The sequence below is a fragment of the Sorex araneus genome, chromosome X (genome assembly GCF_027595985.1).
Source record: "Sorex araneus isolate mSorAra2 chromosome X, mSorAra2.pri, whole genome shotgun sequence".
Taxonomy (NCBI): domain Eukaryota; kingdom Metazoa; phylum Chordata; class Mammalia; order Eulipotyphla; family Soricidae; genus Sorex; species Sorex araneus.
In genome coordinates this window covers 247,944,145-247,960,229 of record NC_073313.1, presented here as the reverse complement: position 1 = coordinate 247,960,229, position 16,085 = coordinate 247,944,145, and the positions used below count along the sequence as shown (strand labels likewise).

Here is a 16,085-nt window from a genome sequence, read left to right as displayed (position 1 = left end):
TAGTCTACTTTCAGCACGCATCTCTCATCCCGAGCAGGTCCTCCAAACACCCTTTACATGGTGTTCCCTACTCTCTCTGAGCTGCCTTTTCCCCCAACATGTGAGGCCAGCTACCAAGCCATAGAGCAAACCTCCTATTTTTTATCTCTACTCTTCTTGGTTGTTAGTCTCCCATTCTGTTACTTTATATTCCACAGATGAGTGCAATCTTTCTATGTCTGTCTCTCTCTTTCTGACTTATTTCACTTACTGTGATACTTTCCATGTTGATCGACTTATATGCAAAGTTCATGACTTCATCTTCTCTAACAGCTGCATAGTATTCCATTGTGTAGATGTATCAAAGTTTCTTTAACCAGTCATCTGTTCTCGGACACTCTGGTTTTTTTTCCAGATTCTGGCTACTGTAAACAGTGCTGCAATGAACATATGAGTGCAGATGTCATTTCAACTATACGTTTTTGCCTCTCTGGAATATATTCCAGAAGTGATACTGTGGGGTCAAATGGGAGCTCAATTTCTAATTTTTTGAGAAGCATCCATACTGTTTTCCAAAAGAACTGAACCAGTCAGCATTCCCACCAACAGTGTAGAAGGGTCCCTTTCTCCCCACATCCATGCCAATACCGGATGCTTTTGTTCTTTTGGATGTGTGCCAGTCTCTGTGGTGTGAAGTGGTATCTCATAATTGTTTTGATCTGCATCTCCCTGATGATTAGTGATGAAGAGCATTTTTTCATGTGCCTTTTGGCCATTTGTATTTCTTCCTTGAGAAAGTTTCTGTTCATTTTATCGTCCCATTTTCTGATGGGTTGGATGTTTTCTTCTTGTAGAGTTAATCCAGTTTCTTATATTAACCCCTTCTCAGATGGATATTTGGTGAATATCCTTTCCCATTCTGTAGATTGTCTTTATATTTTGGTCACTATATCTTTTGAGGTGCAGAAGCTTCTTAGTTTAATATAGTCCCATTTGTTTATCTCTGCTTCCACTTGGTTGGTCAGTGGTATGTCATCTTTAAAGGTACCTTTAGCTTCAACATGTGGATGGTTTTGAAGACCTTGTCTTCCATGTACCTTATGTGTTCTGGTCTGATGTTCAGGTCTTTAATCCATTTTGATCTGACTTTTGTGCATGGTGTTAGGTCGATGTCTAAGCCTATTTTTTTTTGCATGTGGTTGTCCATTTGTTAAAGAGGCATTCCTTGCTCCCTTATCAAAGATTATATGTTCATACATTTGGGGTTGTGTATAAGGATGAACTTGAGGATTTAAATAAGCTTCTCTGTACTGTTTTGCTTAGTACTTAGTGCTGAATACTTTTGCTTAGTACTTTGCTTTGATAAGGCTTACTAAAAGTGGTCCCACTGGAAGAGTAGAAAAAAATCACTAGTTTGTAAGTCCTTAAACAAAACACTCCTGGCTCCTGGTGAAGGGAGAGTTAGGACTTTGTAAACATGCATTTCATAACACATCTGTGTTTGTTTTTGTGTCTCCCCATCTGCAGGATACAGAGTCATCTATTCTTCCTCAATTGAAGGCAGTAGCACGGAACTCAACCTTCCTGACAGTGCCACCTCAGTCACACTCAGCGATCTGGAGCCCGGGATGAAGTATAACATCACCATCTATGCGGTGGAAGAGAACCAAGAGAGTGCTCCTATCATCATCCAGCAGGAAACCACGGGCGTCCCACGCACAAGTAATGAGAAACTCCCCCCTCCCCCCACATGGTCCTATCTCACAAGGACTCAACAGGGAATGTCCTGATCTCCCTTTCTATTCCTGAGCTTCATGGGAAAGGGGAGGACAGTGAGTGCCCAATGAAATAAGGTAATTGTCTCTACAGGAGGTGAGCTGCCCATTTTTGAATGATCTTGTACCTTATTTTATCCCTGGACTTGTTCTTTGATGTGTTCACTTGAAGTTAGAGCTTGCTGTGTGGAGAAATTCACTTACATAGCAGTTTTAGATGCGCACACTTTAGCTACCATCGTGGAAGCTGTATGGCTGGACCCTGAGAACAAAAGCCAAGAATTGTATTCTCCGTGTGAGAGACCAAACTGAGCACTGTTTTCTTAGAGAGGCTTTTGCCAAGCTTGAGGATTGCCTTCTAATGTGTCCTGAAAATTGACTTAAAAAAAAAAAAAAGTCGTTCAAAGTGAGATCATTCATGCTTTAGATGCGGGAGGTCCGGGTTCTGTCCCCAGCACCACATAGTCACCTGAGTATCACCACGAGTGACCCCTGAGCTCAGTGCTGTGCCCCCGCCCCCCATAAAAATAAATCTTCCAGGGCTGGAGTGATAGCACAGTGGGCAGGGCATTTGCCTTGCATGCGGCCGACCCAGATTCGATTCCCAGAATCCCATATGGTCCCCTGAGCACCGCCAGAAGTAATTCCTGAGTGCATGAGCCAGGAGTAACCCCTGAGCATCTCCAGGTGTGACCCCAAAAGCAAAAAAGATATAAATAATAAATAAATAAATAAATAAATAAATAAATAAGTATATAACTAAATCTCCCGCATGGGTTGTGAGTGACCTCTGGCTTGACTTTTGTCTGTTAGATAAACTTCAGCCACCCCAGGATCTGCAGTTCCTGGAAGTGACAGATGTGAAGGTCGTCATCATGTGGGTGGCCCCGCAGAGTGTGGTGACCGGTTATCGCGTGGAGGTGATTCCCGTCCACATGCCGGGCGAGCAGGGACAGAGCCTGCCTGTCAACAGAAACACTTTTGCTGAGATCACTGGGCTCTCCCCAGGCACCACCTATCAGTTCCGAGTCTTTGCTGTCTACCAGAAGGAGGATAGCGAGCCGCTGGTGGCCGAAAGGACAACCGGTATGTCCTCTCGCCCTCTGCTTGACCCACCCTGTCCTGCTCCCGGAAGCCGTGCACAGCCAGTTCTTTTCTGTTAGGTTTACAGTTCGGACCAAGGGATGGTTCTGCCCCTCGGGGAATGTGCCAGGGACAGGAAGCACCAGATGGCACCAGAGAGCCCAGAGGAAGGGCACGCAGAGAGCAGAACTGGGGGGGGGGGGGGGTGCTCGGGAAGGGGGGAACAAGTTTTCTTCGTTTCTGCAGATGAGGATTGAGAACCAGGGTGGGTTTGTGTGTCGCAAAACATATCCCCACCGACCTTCCAATGTAGGCTCTTTGTGCCTCTTACGATGGGATTCTTTCCCTCTTGTAACTGCTCAGATATTTGGGATTGAGAAAGGGTCCAGGCCTCTGCTCAGGTCTTTGTAAGTGTAATTTTCATACCATCTCCATTTGGGCCTACTGAGGAAAGTCTTACTATTATCCTTTTGGGTAACCATCAAGTTTTATTTATTAAGTGGGGCTGGAGTGATAGCACAGTGCATAGGGCATTTTCACAAAACTATGGAGAAATCAGACAAGGGTTTTTCCTTGGACAAATAAGTTCATTACTCAGACAAACTACTATGTTAAAGTAAAGTCACATAAAAGGCTAGTCTAAAATTGAATATGAGGGGCTGGAGGGATAGCACAGTGGGTAGGGAGTTTGCCTTGCATGTGGCCAACCCAGGTTTGATTCCCAGCATCCCATATGGTTCCCCCGAAACTGCTAGGAGTAATTTCTGAGTACAGAGCCAGGAGTAACCCAAAGCAAAAAAATATATATATATTTATTGGTGATGGTGTGTGTGTGTGTGTGTGTGTGTGTGTGTGTGTGTGTTTCTTTCCAGAACTGGATGCTCCCAAGGACCTCGAGTTCACCAGTGAAGATGACTCCACGGTCACAGTGAGCTGGACACCCCCGAAAGCTCAGATTACTGGGTACCAGATGACCACAGACTTGACCCGCGGAGGCGAGCCCAAGAAGTATGACATACAGCCCTCTGCCAGGAGTTACGTGCTCAAGGATCTTCAGCCGGGAACCGAATACACCGTCAGCCTCATAGCTATAAAAGAAAACAAGCAGAGTCCCAAAGTCACCGGCGTCTTCACTACTTGTAAGCCTGCATTGTGAAGTCTTTTCCTAGTGAGGTCATAGGTTCTTATCTGCCTCTCTGTTCTTAACTTTAAAAAGTTCCAGGCCATAGGTCAGGTGTTTGCCTTGCACATAGCTGGTTTGAGCCCCAACATTACCTAGAGTTCCATAGCTTCCCCCGCTATGACCCCAAACTGCCAATTTTTTTTTTTTTTTAAAAGAGCCTTCCTACAAAGATTACATTTAAGACTTTGTAATTGAAAAGACTCTATCTCAGAGAGCAGAAAGATAATATAGAGGGCGGGGGAGGGGGCTTTATTTTGCATGTATCCAATCTAGACTTGATCCCTGGCACCACATATGGTCCTCCCAACACCCCTGGAAGTGATCTCTAAGCACAGAGCCAGGAGTAAGACCCTGTGGCACAACATGGAGTGGTCCCTGAACACACTAACAGAATGTATTTCAGCACTGTGGTCTACAGACCAGCTACTGGTACCTGAAATACTTGGAGCTGGCCAATAAGGAGCCGTTCCAGTATATCCGTCACAAGACACACTGTTGGTATGTTGAGTGCCGCTGGAAATTTTTTTTGAAGCAAGACTTTTTTTTTCTTTTTTTGCTTTTTGGGTCATACCCGGCGATGCACAGGGGTTACTCCTGGCTCTGCACTCAGGAATTACCCCTGGCGGTGCTCAAGGGACCATATGGGGTGCTGGAAATCGAACTCAGGTCAGCCACTTGCAAGGCATACGCCCTATCCTCTGTGCTATTGCTCCAGCCCCTGAAGTAAGACTTTTGACAAAAGAAACTGCATGTATATTCCATCCAGGACTTTGAGTAACACGGTCTAAAGCTCCCAGTTATTTGAAAATTGGATTCTCTCATATTAAAGGAGTTTACCAAATACTAGTTAAAGCAAGAATAAAATCAGCACTTATGTCTACATATTAATACTTTAGGTATCAAGTGTTAGCTCCACGTGTAGAATAAAAAATCTACTGGTGGAATAAAAGCCAGAGGTGAAGCCAAGCAAATCATTTCTTTCCAAGTGTTGACTGCAGTGGATTGAAGTACTTCTGCAGAACAAAATAGCTTTTCTATTTTTTTTTATGTTTCTTAGAATTACTCTTGAAATTCCACAGAAGGAAAAATTGTGAGAATAATTTTTGGTCATGACTGTCCTTTTGCTAACTATTTTACAGAAAATGGCCTTAAATCTCTTACCTGTGTGCATCACTCTAACAGCTTATATTCACAAACTGATTCTCAAGCATATTACCAAGAATTATGAAATCCCTCTCTCCTAGCCAAACATTATTTGCTATTTCTTCCAAAGCCTCCTTTATTTGTTATTTTTAAGTCAACACTTTGAATTACTGTAATACCTAATATAGCACTTTTCAACATAGAGTGCAACTAAAAAGTCACTTGCAATTTTCTAGAAAGCTTTCAACAAATCTTACCGTCTGGCTACAGACTTTACTTCCCAAAGAAATGGCCTATAAAACTTTTCTCTGCACAAATTCATAATTCACCAAAAATTATTTTCGTTTGTATATCTGACATACGACATTGAGATTGGGAAGTATTTTTCCAAAGTAACTGTTAGTTATAAGCAAGTAATGTCTGCTTGTGATTTGTGAGCTTACAGAGAGTTCAACAGAAGTGGAGCAGTTATCTAGCTGTGTAAAACTCTTATCTCTGGCATCTCCTGGGCCCCTGTATGCCCCAGGCACTTCGGAGGGTGGACCTGGTATTTGTCGAGCACTGGCTGGGAAGGCTCATACCTGAGCACTGAACCCTCAGGCCCATAGCATCTGGCAAGCATCTCTGGGTGAGACCCCAAACCCCCACTCCCAGCCAGCTCTGCCAAGGTGGTCCCTATTGAAAACCATCTTCTATTTTATATGTAAATCTTACTAAGGTCCTAAAATCTCTCAATAGGAAATTTATGTCTTTGTATTTCTTATAAACATCTTCTTTATAAGTATCTTTTTCTCATAGATAGATGCCCTTTACTGCATTTGAATTGAGATCTCAGTAGTCTTTCACTAACCATATGTAATTCTACATCTTCATGTAGAATCATAGTAGCTGTGGTTCTTTTTTGATGCTTTTTTGACTCCTTAACATAAAGCACATTCTGTGGAGTTCCTTTACCTGGACAGAGTATTTATAAAAGAAAAAAAAAACGTTTTTAATTTGTGGAGTGTAGTAGGTCAACATACTACTACTTGAAGTATTTTTAAATATATTTTACACATTATTTTATGCTCCATACAATAAATTTATACAATATATAATTATATTTGGATTCAAGTGCTGCAAGTCAAACTAATTTTTATTAGTAAAAATGAACATAGTCTCTTGCACAAAGCTTACTTTTGGAAGTATATTTGTTGAATAGAGAAGTGGCCGGGGAAATAAATGTAATCATGAAAACAGGGGCTGGAGAAATAGTACAGCAGGTAAGGTGCTTACCTTGCATGAAGCTGACCAGGGTTTGATCTCTGGCACCATATATGGTGCTCTGAGCACCATTAGGAGTGATCCCTGAGCACAGGGTCACGATTAGTAAGGCCAGAACACAGCCTGAAGTGGTCCAACCCCACAATATAAAATAAAGTAATAGAAACAGCTCAACAAACTTTAGATTTAATGCACCGACCTAAACCAAGTTCTGTAAACATCTCCTAAGCCCATAAATATCAGTGGGGCTTGCTTATTTCTGAGCAGTAAGCCCTAAGTTTCTATGGCTTCTTATTCTCTTAACCAAGCTGAATCCTGGGAGTAACCTTGGACTCTGGGAATAATCATTTCAGGGTTTTATAACTTGTGCTAAATTCATGAAAGCCAATGTGAGAAGAGGGGTTTCTGGGGAAACACTCAGCATTTTCCTTTATAAATATGGCCCATTTTTATTCCTTTAGCAGCCAGGCTATTCTTCGCCGGGTAAGACTGGCCAGAATCTGTGGTTCAGACTCACAGTTACATCCTTTGTTGACATCAGTCTGTGGGTTTGCGGTTTGGAGGTTTTCCTCTAATGATCTTCCCAGGCAGAGAGCATCGCCTTAAACTGGGGAAAAATCGAGCTGGCTAGTTCAAGCAAGGGAAAACACGGGGTCTGAAAACCCAAGACAGCAGGGAAGGTCATAACTAGTGACGAAATGGTGGCTTTCCGAGATGTTCGGGGAAAGAAGGGCTCTGTACTCTGAATTCTTTCTTGGGTCCAGCCACCTGGTCGCACAGGACTGTCCGTGCATTTGGCAGTGTCAGCAGTGGCCAAGTAGTGGATGATTTCCGAGACACTGGGAAGTCATCGCAGGCCACCCATTCTAGGTTCTCTCAAAGTAATGCCATCAAAATCATGGCCTCCGTGGAACCCAGTTCACAAAATCACTGGTATTTCAAGGCAGTTATTAGCATTCTCACTTCAGAGTAGCTCACATGTGCATATTCCCCACCCCACCCCATCCCCGCAGACAGTATTTTAGTATATTTTTTAAATTGCACTTTAAGATCTAGACTGGAAGTCAAATAAGAAGTAATTACAATTCCCATATGACAAAGCAAGATATTTGACTGGAGCTGAATGGAGAATTGGAGTCTCAGGGCTTCTCAGCCTCTTGTGTTGAAGTCTAGAGGATGACACTATGTCATTCATAATTTAGCATTTTATAGTGTTTTTCTCCCCAAGGGGGTACCGAATTTAGTTGAGATGTAAACAGGAAGGAATGTTAGGGAAGGCCCCAAACATCCGAGTCACCGAACACACTAGAGAGCCTTGAAGCTAATTCACCTCACTCAAATATGTTGGCTCTCCGTCTACCTCTTACAGAGCAGCCAGCCAGTGAAATGTTTATCCCCCTTTATTGCAAGATTCAGCTTTTCCATTCAATTACATTTTAGAAATCTTATTTTTAGTAGTATTTTCAGAACTGTTGAAAATGTTTGTCTTAACTTTATACATAAATTCTCTTTCTCTTCTTTTGCCCTCTTTCTTTCCTTGGTTTTTGGGCTACAGCCGCTGTTTCTCAGACTTTACTCCTGGCTCTGTGCTCAGATGTCACTCCTGGTGGGACTCGAGGGAACTATTTGTGGGACCACAAATTAAACTGACTGCTTGTACGGCAAAGAAAAAGTGCATGGACTGGGTTGGAGCAATAGTACCGCGGGGAGGGTGTTTGCTTTGCACACAGCCGACCCGGGTTCGATCCCTGGCATCCCATATGGTCCCCCAAGCACCACCAGGAATGACCCCTGAGCATTGCTGGGTGTGCCCCCCCCTCAAAAAAAGTGCATGGACTTTTGTTATTATTTCTCATTCTAGTGGTAGAATACTAGGTTTTCACAGTGTTATTGTCCGGAATGAATCATCACATATTTGGGGGGTTGGAGGGTATGCTTCAGAATTTACAAGTGTGCTTGCTTATAGTAGCATATTTTGTTGTAACTTTGATACATCGCATTTCATTGCAACCACAACTATTTGGCTATCATTTGGGATAATTCAGTATAAAATTATTTTTAGATCACTGTACCATTGTTCTCTAAATAGTAATTTAAGAAGCAGAATAATAATCCGTTGTGGTGACCAACTTTATATTTCATACTGACATTGGAGACATTTATTGTTTGAGACATCAAACTCAGTGGCCAAACAAGATGAAAAGACCCAAATCATCTTGGGTCCAAGGAGTTGAAAAGGGTCCTCTCGGGTCACCCAGTTCCTATTGAATCCTCAAGCATGATTCATGAACTGGCAGCGTCAGCATTTCACAATTGCAAACTCCCTGAACCCCATGTTGGACTTACAGAATCAGAACCCGCATTTTAGTCAATGTTCTAAGAGTTCAGGTAGCACCTTAAACATTGCGAAGGATTGACCTGCTCCAAATTCTCACCCCATGTAAGAATATTCCAGATCCTGAACTGGTTGGCTCATTTGCATTTCTTAGTCTGAAAACTTATCTAGCTTCTAGACTGTGGGCTGGCATTCTAAGGAGTGAACACGTGTATTGATTTTATTTCACAGCGCAGCCTCTGGGCTCCACTCCTCCTTATGACACCGAGGTAAATGAAACCTCCATCATGATCACCTGGACGCCTGCTCCAAGGATTGGTTTTAAGGTAAGTCACAGTGGTCTTTGTCTCCTGTCATATAACCCTTTGATGCCTTCATGTCTCTGAACGTGGTGGGAACAGAATTTTCAGGAACAAAATGTAAAAAATTACAAAGGCGGGCGCACGCAGGAGGGGGAGACGATATGATGTGTCATGTTGTGTTCTGTTTTCCAAGGGCACTCGGTGCAGTTCTCTCTCGCACGCACCACTCATGTTCTTGAGCCGAGGTGTAAGGACCGGATCGGGACGGCTCTTCCTTCGGCTCTGCTTCTGTGTGTGACGCTGTGCTCTCTTCTGTCTGTCTCTCTGTGTCTGTCTCTGTAGTCTCTCCTCTGGTTTCTTCCAATCTCCCTCTGTCTCTGCTTCTGTGTCTTCTCTGTTCTTCTCCCGTGTCCTCGTGTGTGTCTTCTTCTCTGTCTCTCTGTCTTCTTCTGTCTCCCCTGTTTTCCCCCACAGTCTTAGTTTATATATCAAATTGCATAGGGTGGTCACAGAAAGGTGGGTTGAACATTAACAAATCAACAAAGAAGGGTAAGACCATTTCTCGAGGAGATTAACAAAATCCCATCTAAGAAAATCTCATCTAATGATATCCACTCAAGGGTGGGGCCCAAACAAGGGTGTGTTGGGGTGTGTCCCTTTCTTCCTTCCTCAGCTAGTAATCCACTTAAATAGTTATAGTAAATATACTTCTAATATTTCTAGCAATGTCATTCTGTATGAGCACAGTAAGAGATAGATCAGACTTAAAGTTTGGTTCTTCTGAGGACATTCACTATATATTCCAGACTACAGTCCTCAGGCCAGGTTAGTCTTCCTAATGCCAGTGGGGTCCTAGTCTCGTCGTTACTTTTGGATCATGACAGCATTTGTCTATGACCATGCTCTCAACTTATAATTGAGTATTGTGGAGCTTTGACCTGGACCACTTCGATGCCAGGGTAGTTCACAGCTTGCCCTGGATTCATTCTGTCCCTCATCGGGACCCTGCTTTTGGGGTACTAGGAACTAAGGGCAACTGAATGGAGAAAGCAGATGCCCGGGGGTAAATATTATTGGAGTCAATGAGCTCCCAAGTTACAAAGCATATTATTAACTGTCTTCCTGTGTCCATACAGAAAGGACATTGCTTTAAGGTAAACTAAGTTCCCTGTGGCAAGGCTAAAAGGACAAACCCCATGTTATCCTACAACAAAGGATCTGACTTTTGATTCCTGTTTCTGTTCGTACCTCCCTGACCACTTTGCCAGAGTGTAGTAATATTTCTGTACTACCCGGTACTTCTTCTCCAGTCCTGGAAAGACAATTCGATTGAGAATGATTTGTAAACACGACAACACCTAAAAGGAATTGCTAGTTGTTATCTTATTTTATCCTTTCTCCCCAAGGAACTCCATTTGAAAGTATATAGGGAAACACCATTTGATATGTTGTTCTAAATAGGTGTCAACAGGTTCATGAAAGCCAATTTATAGAGACTGATTAAACTCAGAGTCGCCTGGGGACAAAAAAATCACATTTTCATCCAATCAGTTGCATCTCAATTCCTTTCAAGCCCTGTGGATGACTCTCTTAACAGAAGTTAAGATTAAGTTCTTCCCAGCAGTTACTTGAATTCATGTTCTTTTAAGCAATAATAGTAGGACAATGCTGAATACCAATGAATATGCTTAAAAAGAATTCTTTTCTTTGACATTTGGAGTGTAAAGAGAGAAATATGTAGTATGATTAGAAATCAGGACTAAATTTTCCTGATTATTTACTAAAATAATACCCAAAACAAAGCTTGCTTCTTTTTTGATGTGTGCAGATAGCCGTATGGATGATTCTGCCACTTAAATTGAGTGGAGTTTTTTCTGAAGATTGCCCATGTACCTTTTACATGTTCTTTAATAGTATTTTGACTTTCAGAAGCCTTATAACATACAAAGGATGCCTCTTAAGTTGAATGCTGTTATTTTTTCTCTTTAACCTTTTTATTGAATCATTGTGAGATGTACCCTTACAAAGCTGGTCATGATTGGATCTCAGTCATGCAGTGTTCCAACTGGGAAAGGTACACTGGTGGAGGGATGGGTGTTGGAGTTGAACAGTATTTGATGACACAATATAATCTGCTTTTGAAATAAAATCTTAAAGGAATTTAAAGTATGAGTACATCCATTTTAATTCCACTTTTGTAATATATGGTCCTGCAACTGAATCTAGAAACATAACTCTATGTTTTTGCAGTACAGTATGTTCAGCTGGTATCCACTGACTGAAAAGTGCACTGAATGTTAATAATTCATTAAAGAGAAATCTAGGGGATTTCTCTCAGCAAAAAATAAATTAGGGGGGCTGGAGCGATAGCACAGCGGGTAGGGCGTTTGCCTTGCACCCGGCCTACCCGGGTTCTAATCCCAGCATCCCATATGGTCCCCTGAGCACCGCCAGGGGTAATTCCTGAGTGAAGAGCCAGGAGTAACCCCTGTGCATCGCTGGGTGTGACCCAAAAAACCAAAAAAAAAAAAAAATTAGGAAGGACTTCCATGTCCCTATGTATTTAGGTCTGGAGCGATAGCACAGCAGGTAGGGCATTTGCCTTGCACCCGGCCTACCCGGGTTCTAATCCCAGCATCCCATATGGTCCCCTGAGCACCGCCAGGGGTAATTCCTGAGTGAAGAGCCAGGAGTAACCCCTGTGCATCGCTGGGTGTGACCCAAAAAACCAAAAAAAAAAAAAAATTAGGAAGGACTTCCATGTCCCTATGTATTTAGGTCTGGAGCGATAGCACAGCAGGTAGGGCATTTGCCTTGCACCCAGCCGACCTGAGTTTGATTCCTCCGTCCCTCTCGGAGAGCCCAGCAAGCTACCGAGAGTATCCCCCCCCCCCACTCACGGCAGAGCCTGGCAAGCTCCTCATGGCGTATTTGATATGCCAAGAACAGTAACAGCAAGTCTCACAATGGAGACATTTCTGGTGCCCGCTCGAGCAATTCGATGAACAACGGGACAACAGTGCTACAGTGCAGTGCTACTGTGAGATTATTACTTAGTCCAGCAAAAACTATAAAATTTCATTTCTCTGACACTTCCAATGCAAGATCCCATTCATGCAGTTTTGGAAGAGACATTTGAGCTACAGGCTCCAAATTTCTTACTGGATATTCACTGCATTGTTCCCCCATTTGCATGCTCTAAAGCAGAACCACAGCCTCTCAGCAGTAACTGAGTTTGAATAGATATGTCATGAGGTGTTTGCTTTTTTTTCCTTTTTTGCCCTTCTTCTAGCTGGGTGTACGGCCAAGCGAGGGAGGAGAATTGATAGAAGAAATTACTTCCGAATCTGGCAAAATCATCATATCTGGTCTGACTCCAGGCGTGGAATACACTTACATCGTCACACCTACTAAAGATGGAAAAGAGAAAGACAAACCCATTGTCAATAAAGTAGTGACTCGTAAGAGAACTTCTCAGTCTTTTTTCCCCTGCTTCCTGTAGTGTATGAAAGCTACTTTTGAGTGAACATGTGAACATTAACTTGCTTAAATCAATGTTAACTAACTTAAAAGAAGGTTTCTGATGAACATTACTGAAAATAGCTGGTGTCCATGTCAGTTTGTACTTAGAATGATGGCACAGTGGAAAAATCTAGCCCTCCTAATAACCCAGTGTCCAAATGTGCCATAAGGAAGCCCAACTCAGGCCTTGTGTTCGATGGCATCAGAAGTGTCAAGCAGAAAGGATTTCTGTAATATTATAAAATCTTTAAGGAAACTCATAGGAACTTGCTGTTCACTTCGATTTTGTGGTACAGCGTCTCCGTTTTTACTGATACCTCTAAGATGAATAAGAAACGGGGCTGGAGAGATAGCTCTGACGGGCTAGAGCGCATGATTTGTGTGTAGGAGGCCCAGATTCAATCCCCAGCACTGCATGGACCTCTGAGCACCGTGAGGAGTGACTCCCCCACAAACACTGAGCTGGAAGCAGCCCTTGAGCACTGCTGGGTGTTGTCCTTCAAACCCACCCCACCCTCAATTCATTTAAAATGACTAAGGTAGAGAGGTTGAAGAAATAGCCCCCAAGTCAGGGGCACATGCTTATCTTGCACAAAACCCTGAGATCTATTACTGGCACCATCATGATCCCCCAATACCATGTGACCCTGGAGGCCCCCAGCACTGTATCTATCATTGGACTCAAGCTTTGAACTTACGTGGCCAAGTAGTACTGGAAGAAACCCAAGACCCTCCCCCCCCCAGCACTTCTTAGGATGGACTTTCCCAAAATTCAAAAGAATGAAAGGGGGAGAGTGATGAGAGGAACAGTCCATACATGAAGTGCTTTCCTAGCTTTCACCTTAATTTATTATTGCTTCTGTTTTATTTTTTGCATAGCATTGTCTCCACCCGCAAACTTACACCTGGAGTCAAACCCTGACACTGGCCTGCTTGTAGTCTCCTGGGAGAGGAGCACCACCCCAGGTAAGCCTAAAAGGTCTCCTGGGGCGTACCAGAAGGCAGTGGGCACCATACCTTCCTGCAGCAAAGGTTTTAGATATTCTCAGAGAAAGAGCGGGCCAAAATGATACGTATCAGATCTCTGTTCAAACTAGAGAGGCGCACATGTTAAAAAGACATGCAGAGGGGGTTAATGCATGTTTATTGAAATCATGGGAAAGAGAATTGCCAGGCTCTAGGATGTGTGTGTGTGTGTGTGTGTGTGTGTGTGTGTGTGTGTGTGTGTGTGTGTGTGTGTGTGTGTGTAGCAGGCAGGGGGTGGGGAAGGGGAGATCCTTTACTAGCCATGGAGAATCCTGTGGATGGAGGAAAAGAATTCTGGAGTGTGCTGTTAACTCAGTTGCACTGAAACTGCCCTACCTAATTTTCCTTGTGGGCGTTAGATATGTTCTGTTTATTATTCAATGAAGTTTCAAAATTGTTTTGTTCTGAGCAGTCCACAAGCTTCATGTGATGAAAAGGGCCAACAATCTCCTTTAAAAGACTGCGATCGTGGCTAGAGTGATAGCACAGCGGGTACAGGGTTTGCCTTGCACGCGGCCGATCCAGGTTCGATTCCCAGCATCCCATATGGTCCCCTGGGCACCGCCAAGAGTAATTCCTGAGTGCAGAGCCAGGAGTGATCCCTGTGCATTGCTAGGTGTGACCCCAAAAGCAATCAATCAACCAATCAATCAGTCAATTAATCAATTAATAAAAGTCTGAGATGAGCTAGAGAGAAAGCTCCAAGCTGAGCACACACTCCTGACACATGACCTCCAGAGCACCACTGGGCATAGCCCCACAAGCCAAGGACTAGTAAGAAAGATGATTAAGGATAGGAAAACTGAAGAACAAAAAAAAGCTGCCATGCTTACAGCCACAGAGCTGGTACAGCCCCCTGCCACTCAACATTGTGTTTCTGGAGCTGACCAGCATGTTTGGTTTGTTCTCTGATGGGAAATGCTGAAAAATCCACAGGAAAGGAATTTCCTGGCTGCTTTTAAGGCTTACATGAAACTCTGCCTAAGGCTCTGGTTCACACAGATTGAAAGTGATTTATAAAACCCTAACATGCATAAAGATATCAATAGCAATATTCCAGGACCATGATAAACCATGGGAATGACATGAAAAACTTTAGATAGTTCTGAGTTTTTCCAAATCTATGTGAAAGTGTGTTTTGTTTTTGTTTTTGTTTTTATTTTTTTCCAATTAAAAGAGAAATGGTGACTAAAAATGTAATCGTATTATTGAGCATTGGGTATCTTGGAGACATTACTACTGAGCATTGAGATTTCTCATTTTTCGCATTATTGAGGAAACTTTAAGCTAAAAAGAACAACATGGGGCCAGAGCAGTAGTACAGCAGCTAAGGCATTTGTTTTCACACAGAGAAATAGGTTCAATCTCCACATCTCATATGGTCTCCTGGGCACCCTGAGAGTAACTCCTAAGTGCAGAGCCAGGAGTAACCCCTGAGCCCCACAGGGTATGTCCCAACCCCTCTCCCAAAAAAAGGTACTAAAAAAGTTCACAAAAAAACACCCACAATTGGGGCTGGAGCGATAGCACAGCCGGTAGGGCATTTTCCTTGCACGCGGTCGACCGGGGTTCGATTCCCAGCATCCCATATGGTCCCCTGAGCACCACTAGGAGTGATTCCTGAGTGCAGAGCCAGGAATAACCCCTGTGCATATCCAGGTGTAACCCAAAAAGCAAAAAAAAAAAAAAAAAAACCACCCACAATAAAAATCCTGATTAAAACAAATGCATCCTTAGCCAGATTCTTTCTATAATTTTCACTACAATTTATTATTTTATATAATTTTCTTAAGTGCTCTTACTTTGCTTGGGCATACAACTAAGGCAGTTGTCTCTAACTCAGATCAATGTGTGCTATCATACATAGCAAAGTATCTCCAAATATTTCTTTTTTTTAAAACCTCCTCTGAAGTAGAGTATTTTAGTGATATTTTCATTATCTGGGGTACCGTCATCTAGCTATACTAGTTCAGATCAGAATACTCTGAATGACACTGTAAGTTGGCAAATTTCATGTTTGCAGGCAGTGAGGTTATTAAAGGATGACTTAGCTGATCTATTTGAATGGTCAATGCAAAGACATAAAACTTTGCTTCCAACACAATTGGATTTTCATTATCACTATAGTGTTTACCTTGTTGCTAATGGCAAAGTGTAGCATGATTTCCTTGCCTTTTGATACATGGCGCTTAAATATACTTAAGTGTAAGTAAATCACACTAGAGAGATAGCACAGCATGTAGGGCGTTTGCCTTGCACGCAGCCAACCCGGGTTCGATTCCTCCGTCCTTCTCGGAAAGCCTGGCAAGCTACCGAGAGTATCCCCCCGAAATGGCAGAGCTTGGCAAGCTCCTCATAGCATATTCGATATGCCAAAAACAGTAACAACAAATCTCACAATGGAGACGTTACTGGTGCCCGCTCGAGCAAATCGATGAACAACGGGACAACAGGGCTACAGTGCTACAGTAAGT

At 42.9% G+C, this 16,085-nt stretch overlaps 1 protein-coding gene across 9 annotated transcripts in view; it reads left to right on the top strand.

Annotated features, from left to right (window-relative positions):
* The window catches only part of FN1 (fibronectin 1), an 86,243-nt gene that overhangs the window by 33,052 nt on the left and 37,106 nt on the right, over positions 1-16,085 (top strand). For all 9 annotated transcript variants that reach the window (XM_004601433.2, XM_055120959.1, XM_055120952.1 and 6 more), the window contains exons 18-23: positions 1,507-1,701; positions 2,568-2,840; positions 3,710-3,976; positions 8,993-9,087; positions 12,356-12,524; positions 13,465-13,551. In XM_004601433.2, the coding sequence (XP_004601490.2) occupies positions 1,507-1,701; positions 2,568-2,840; positions 3,710-3,976; positions 8,993-9,087; positions 12,356-12,524; positions 13,465-13,551 (1,086 nt within the window). The remainder of the gene's footprint in view (positions 1-1,506; positions 1,702-2,567; positions 2,841-3,709; positions 3,977-8,992; positions 9,088-12,355; positions 12,525-13,464; positions 13,552-16,085) is intronic.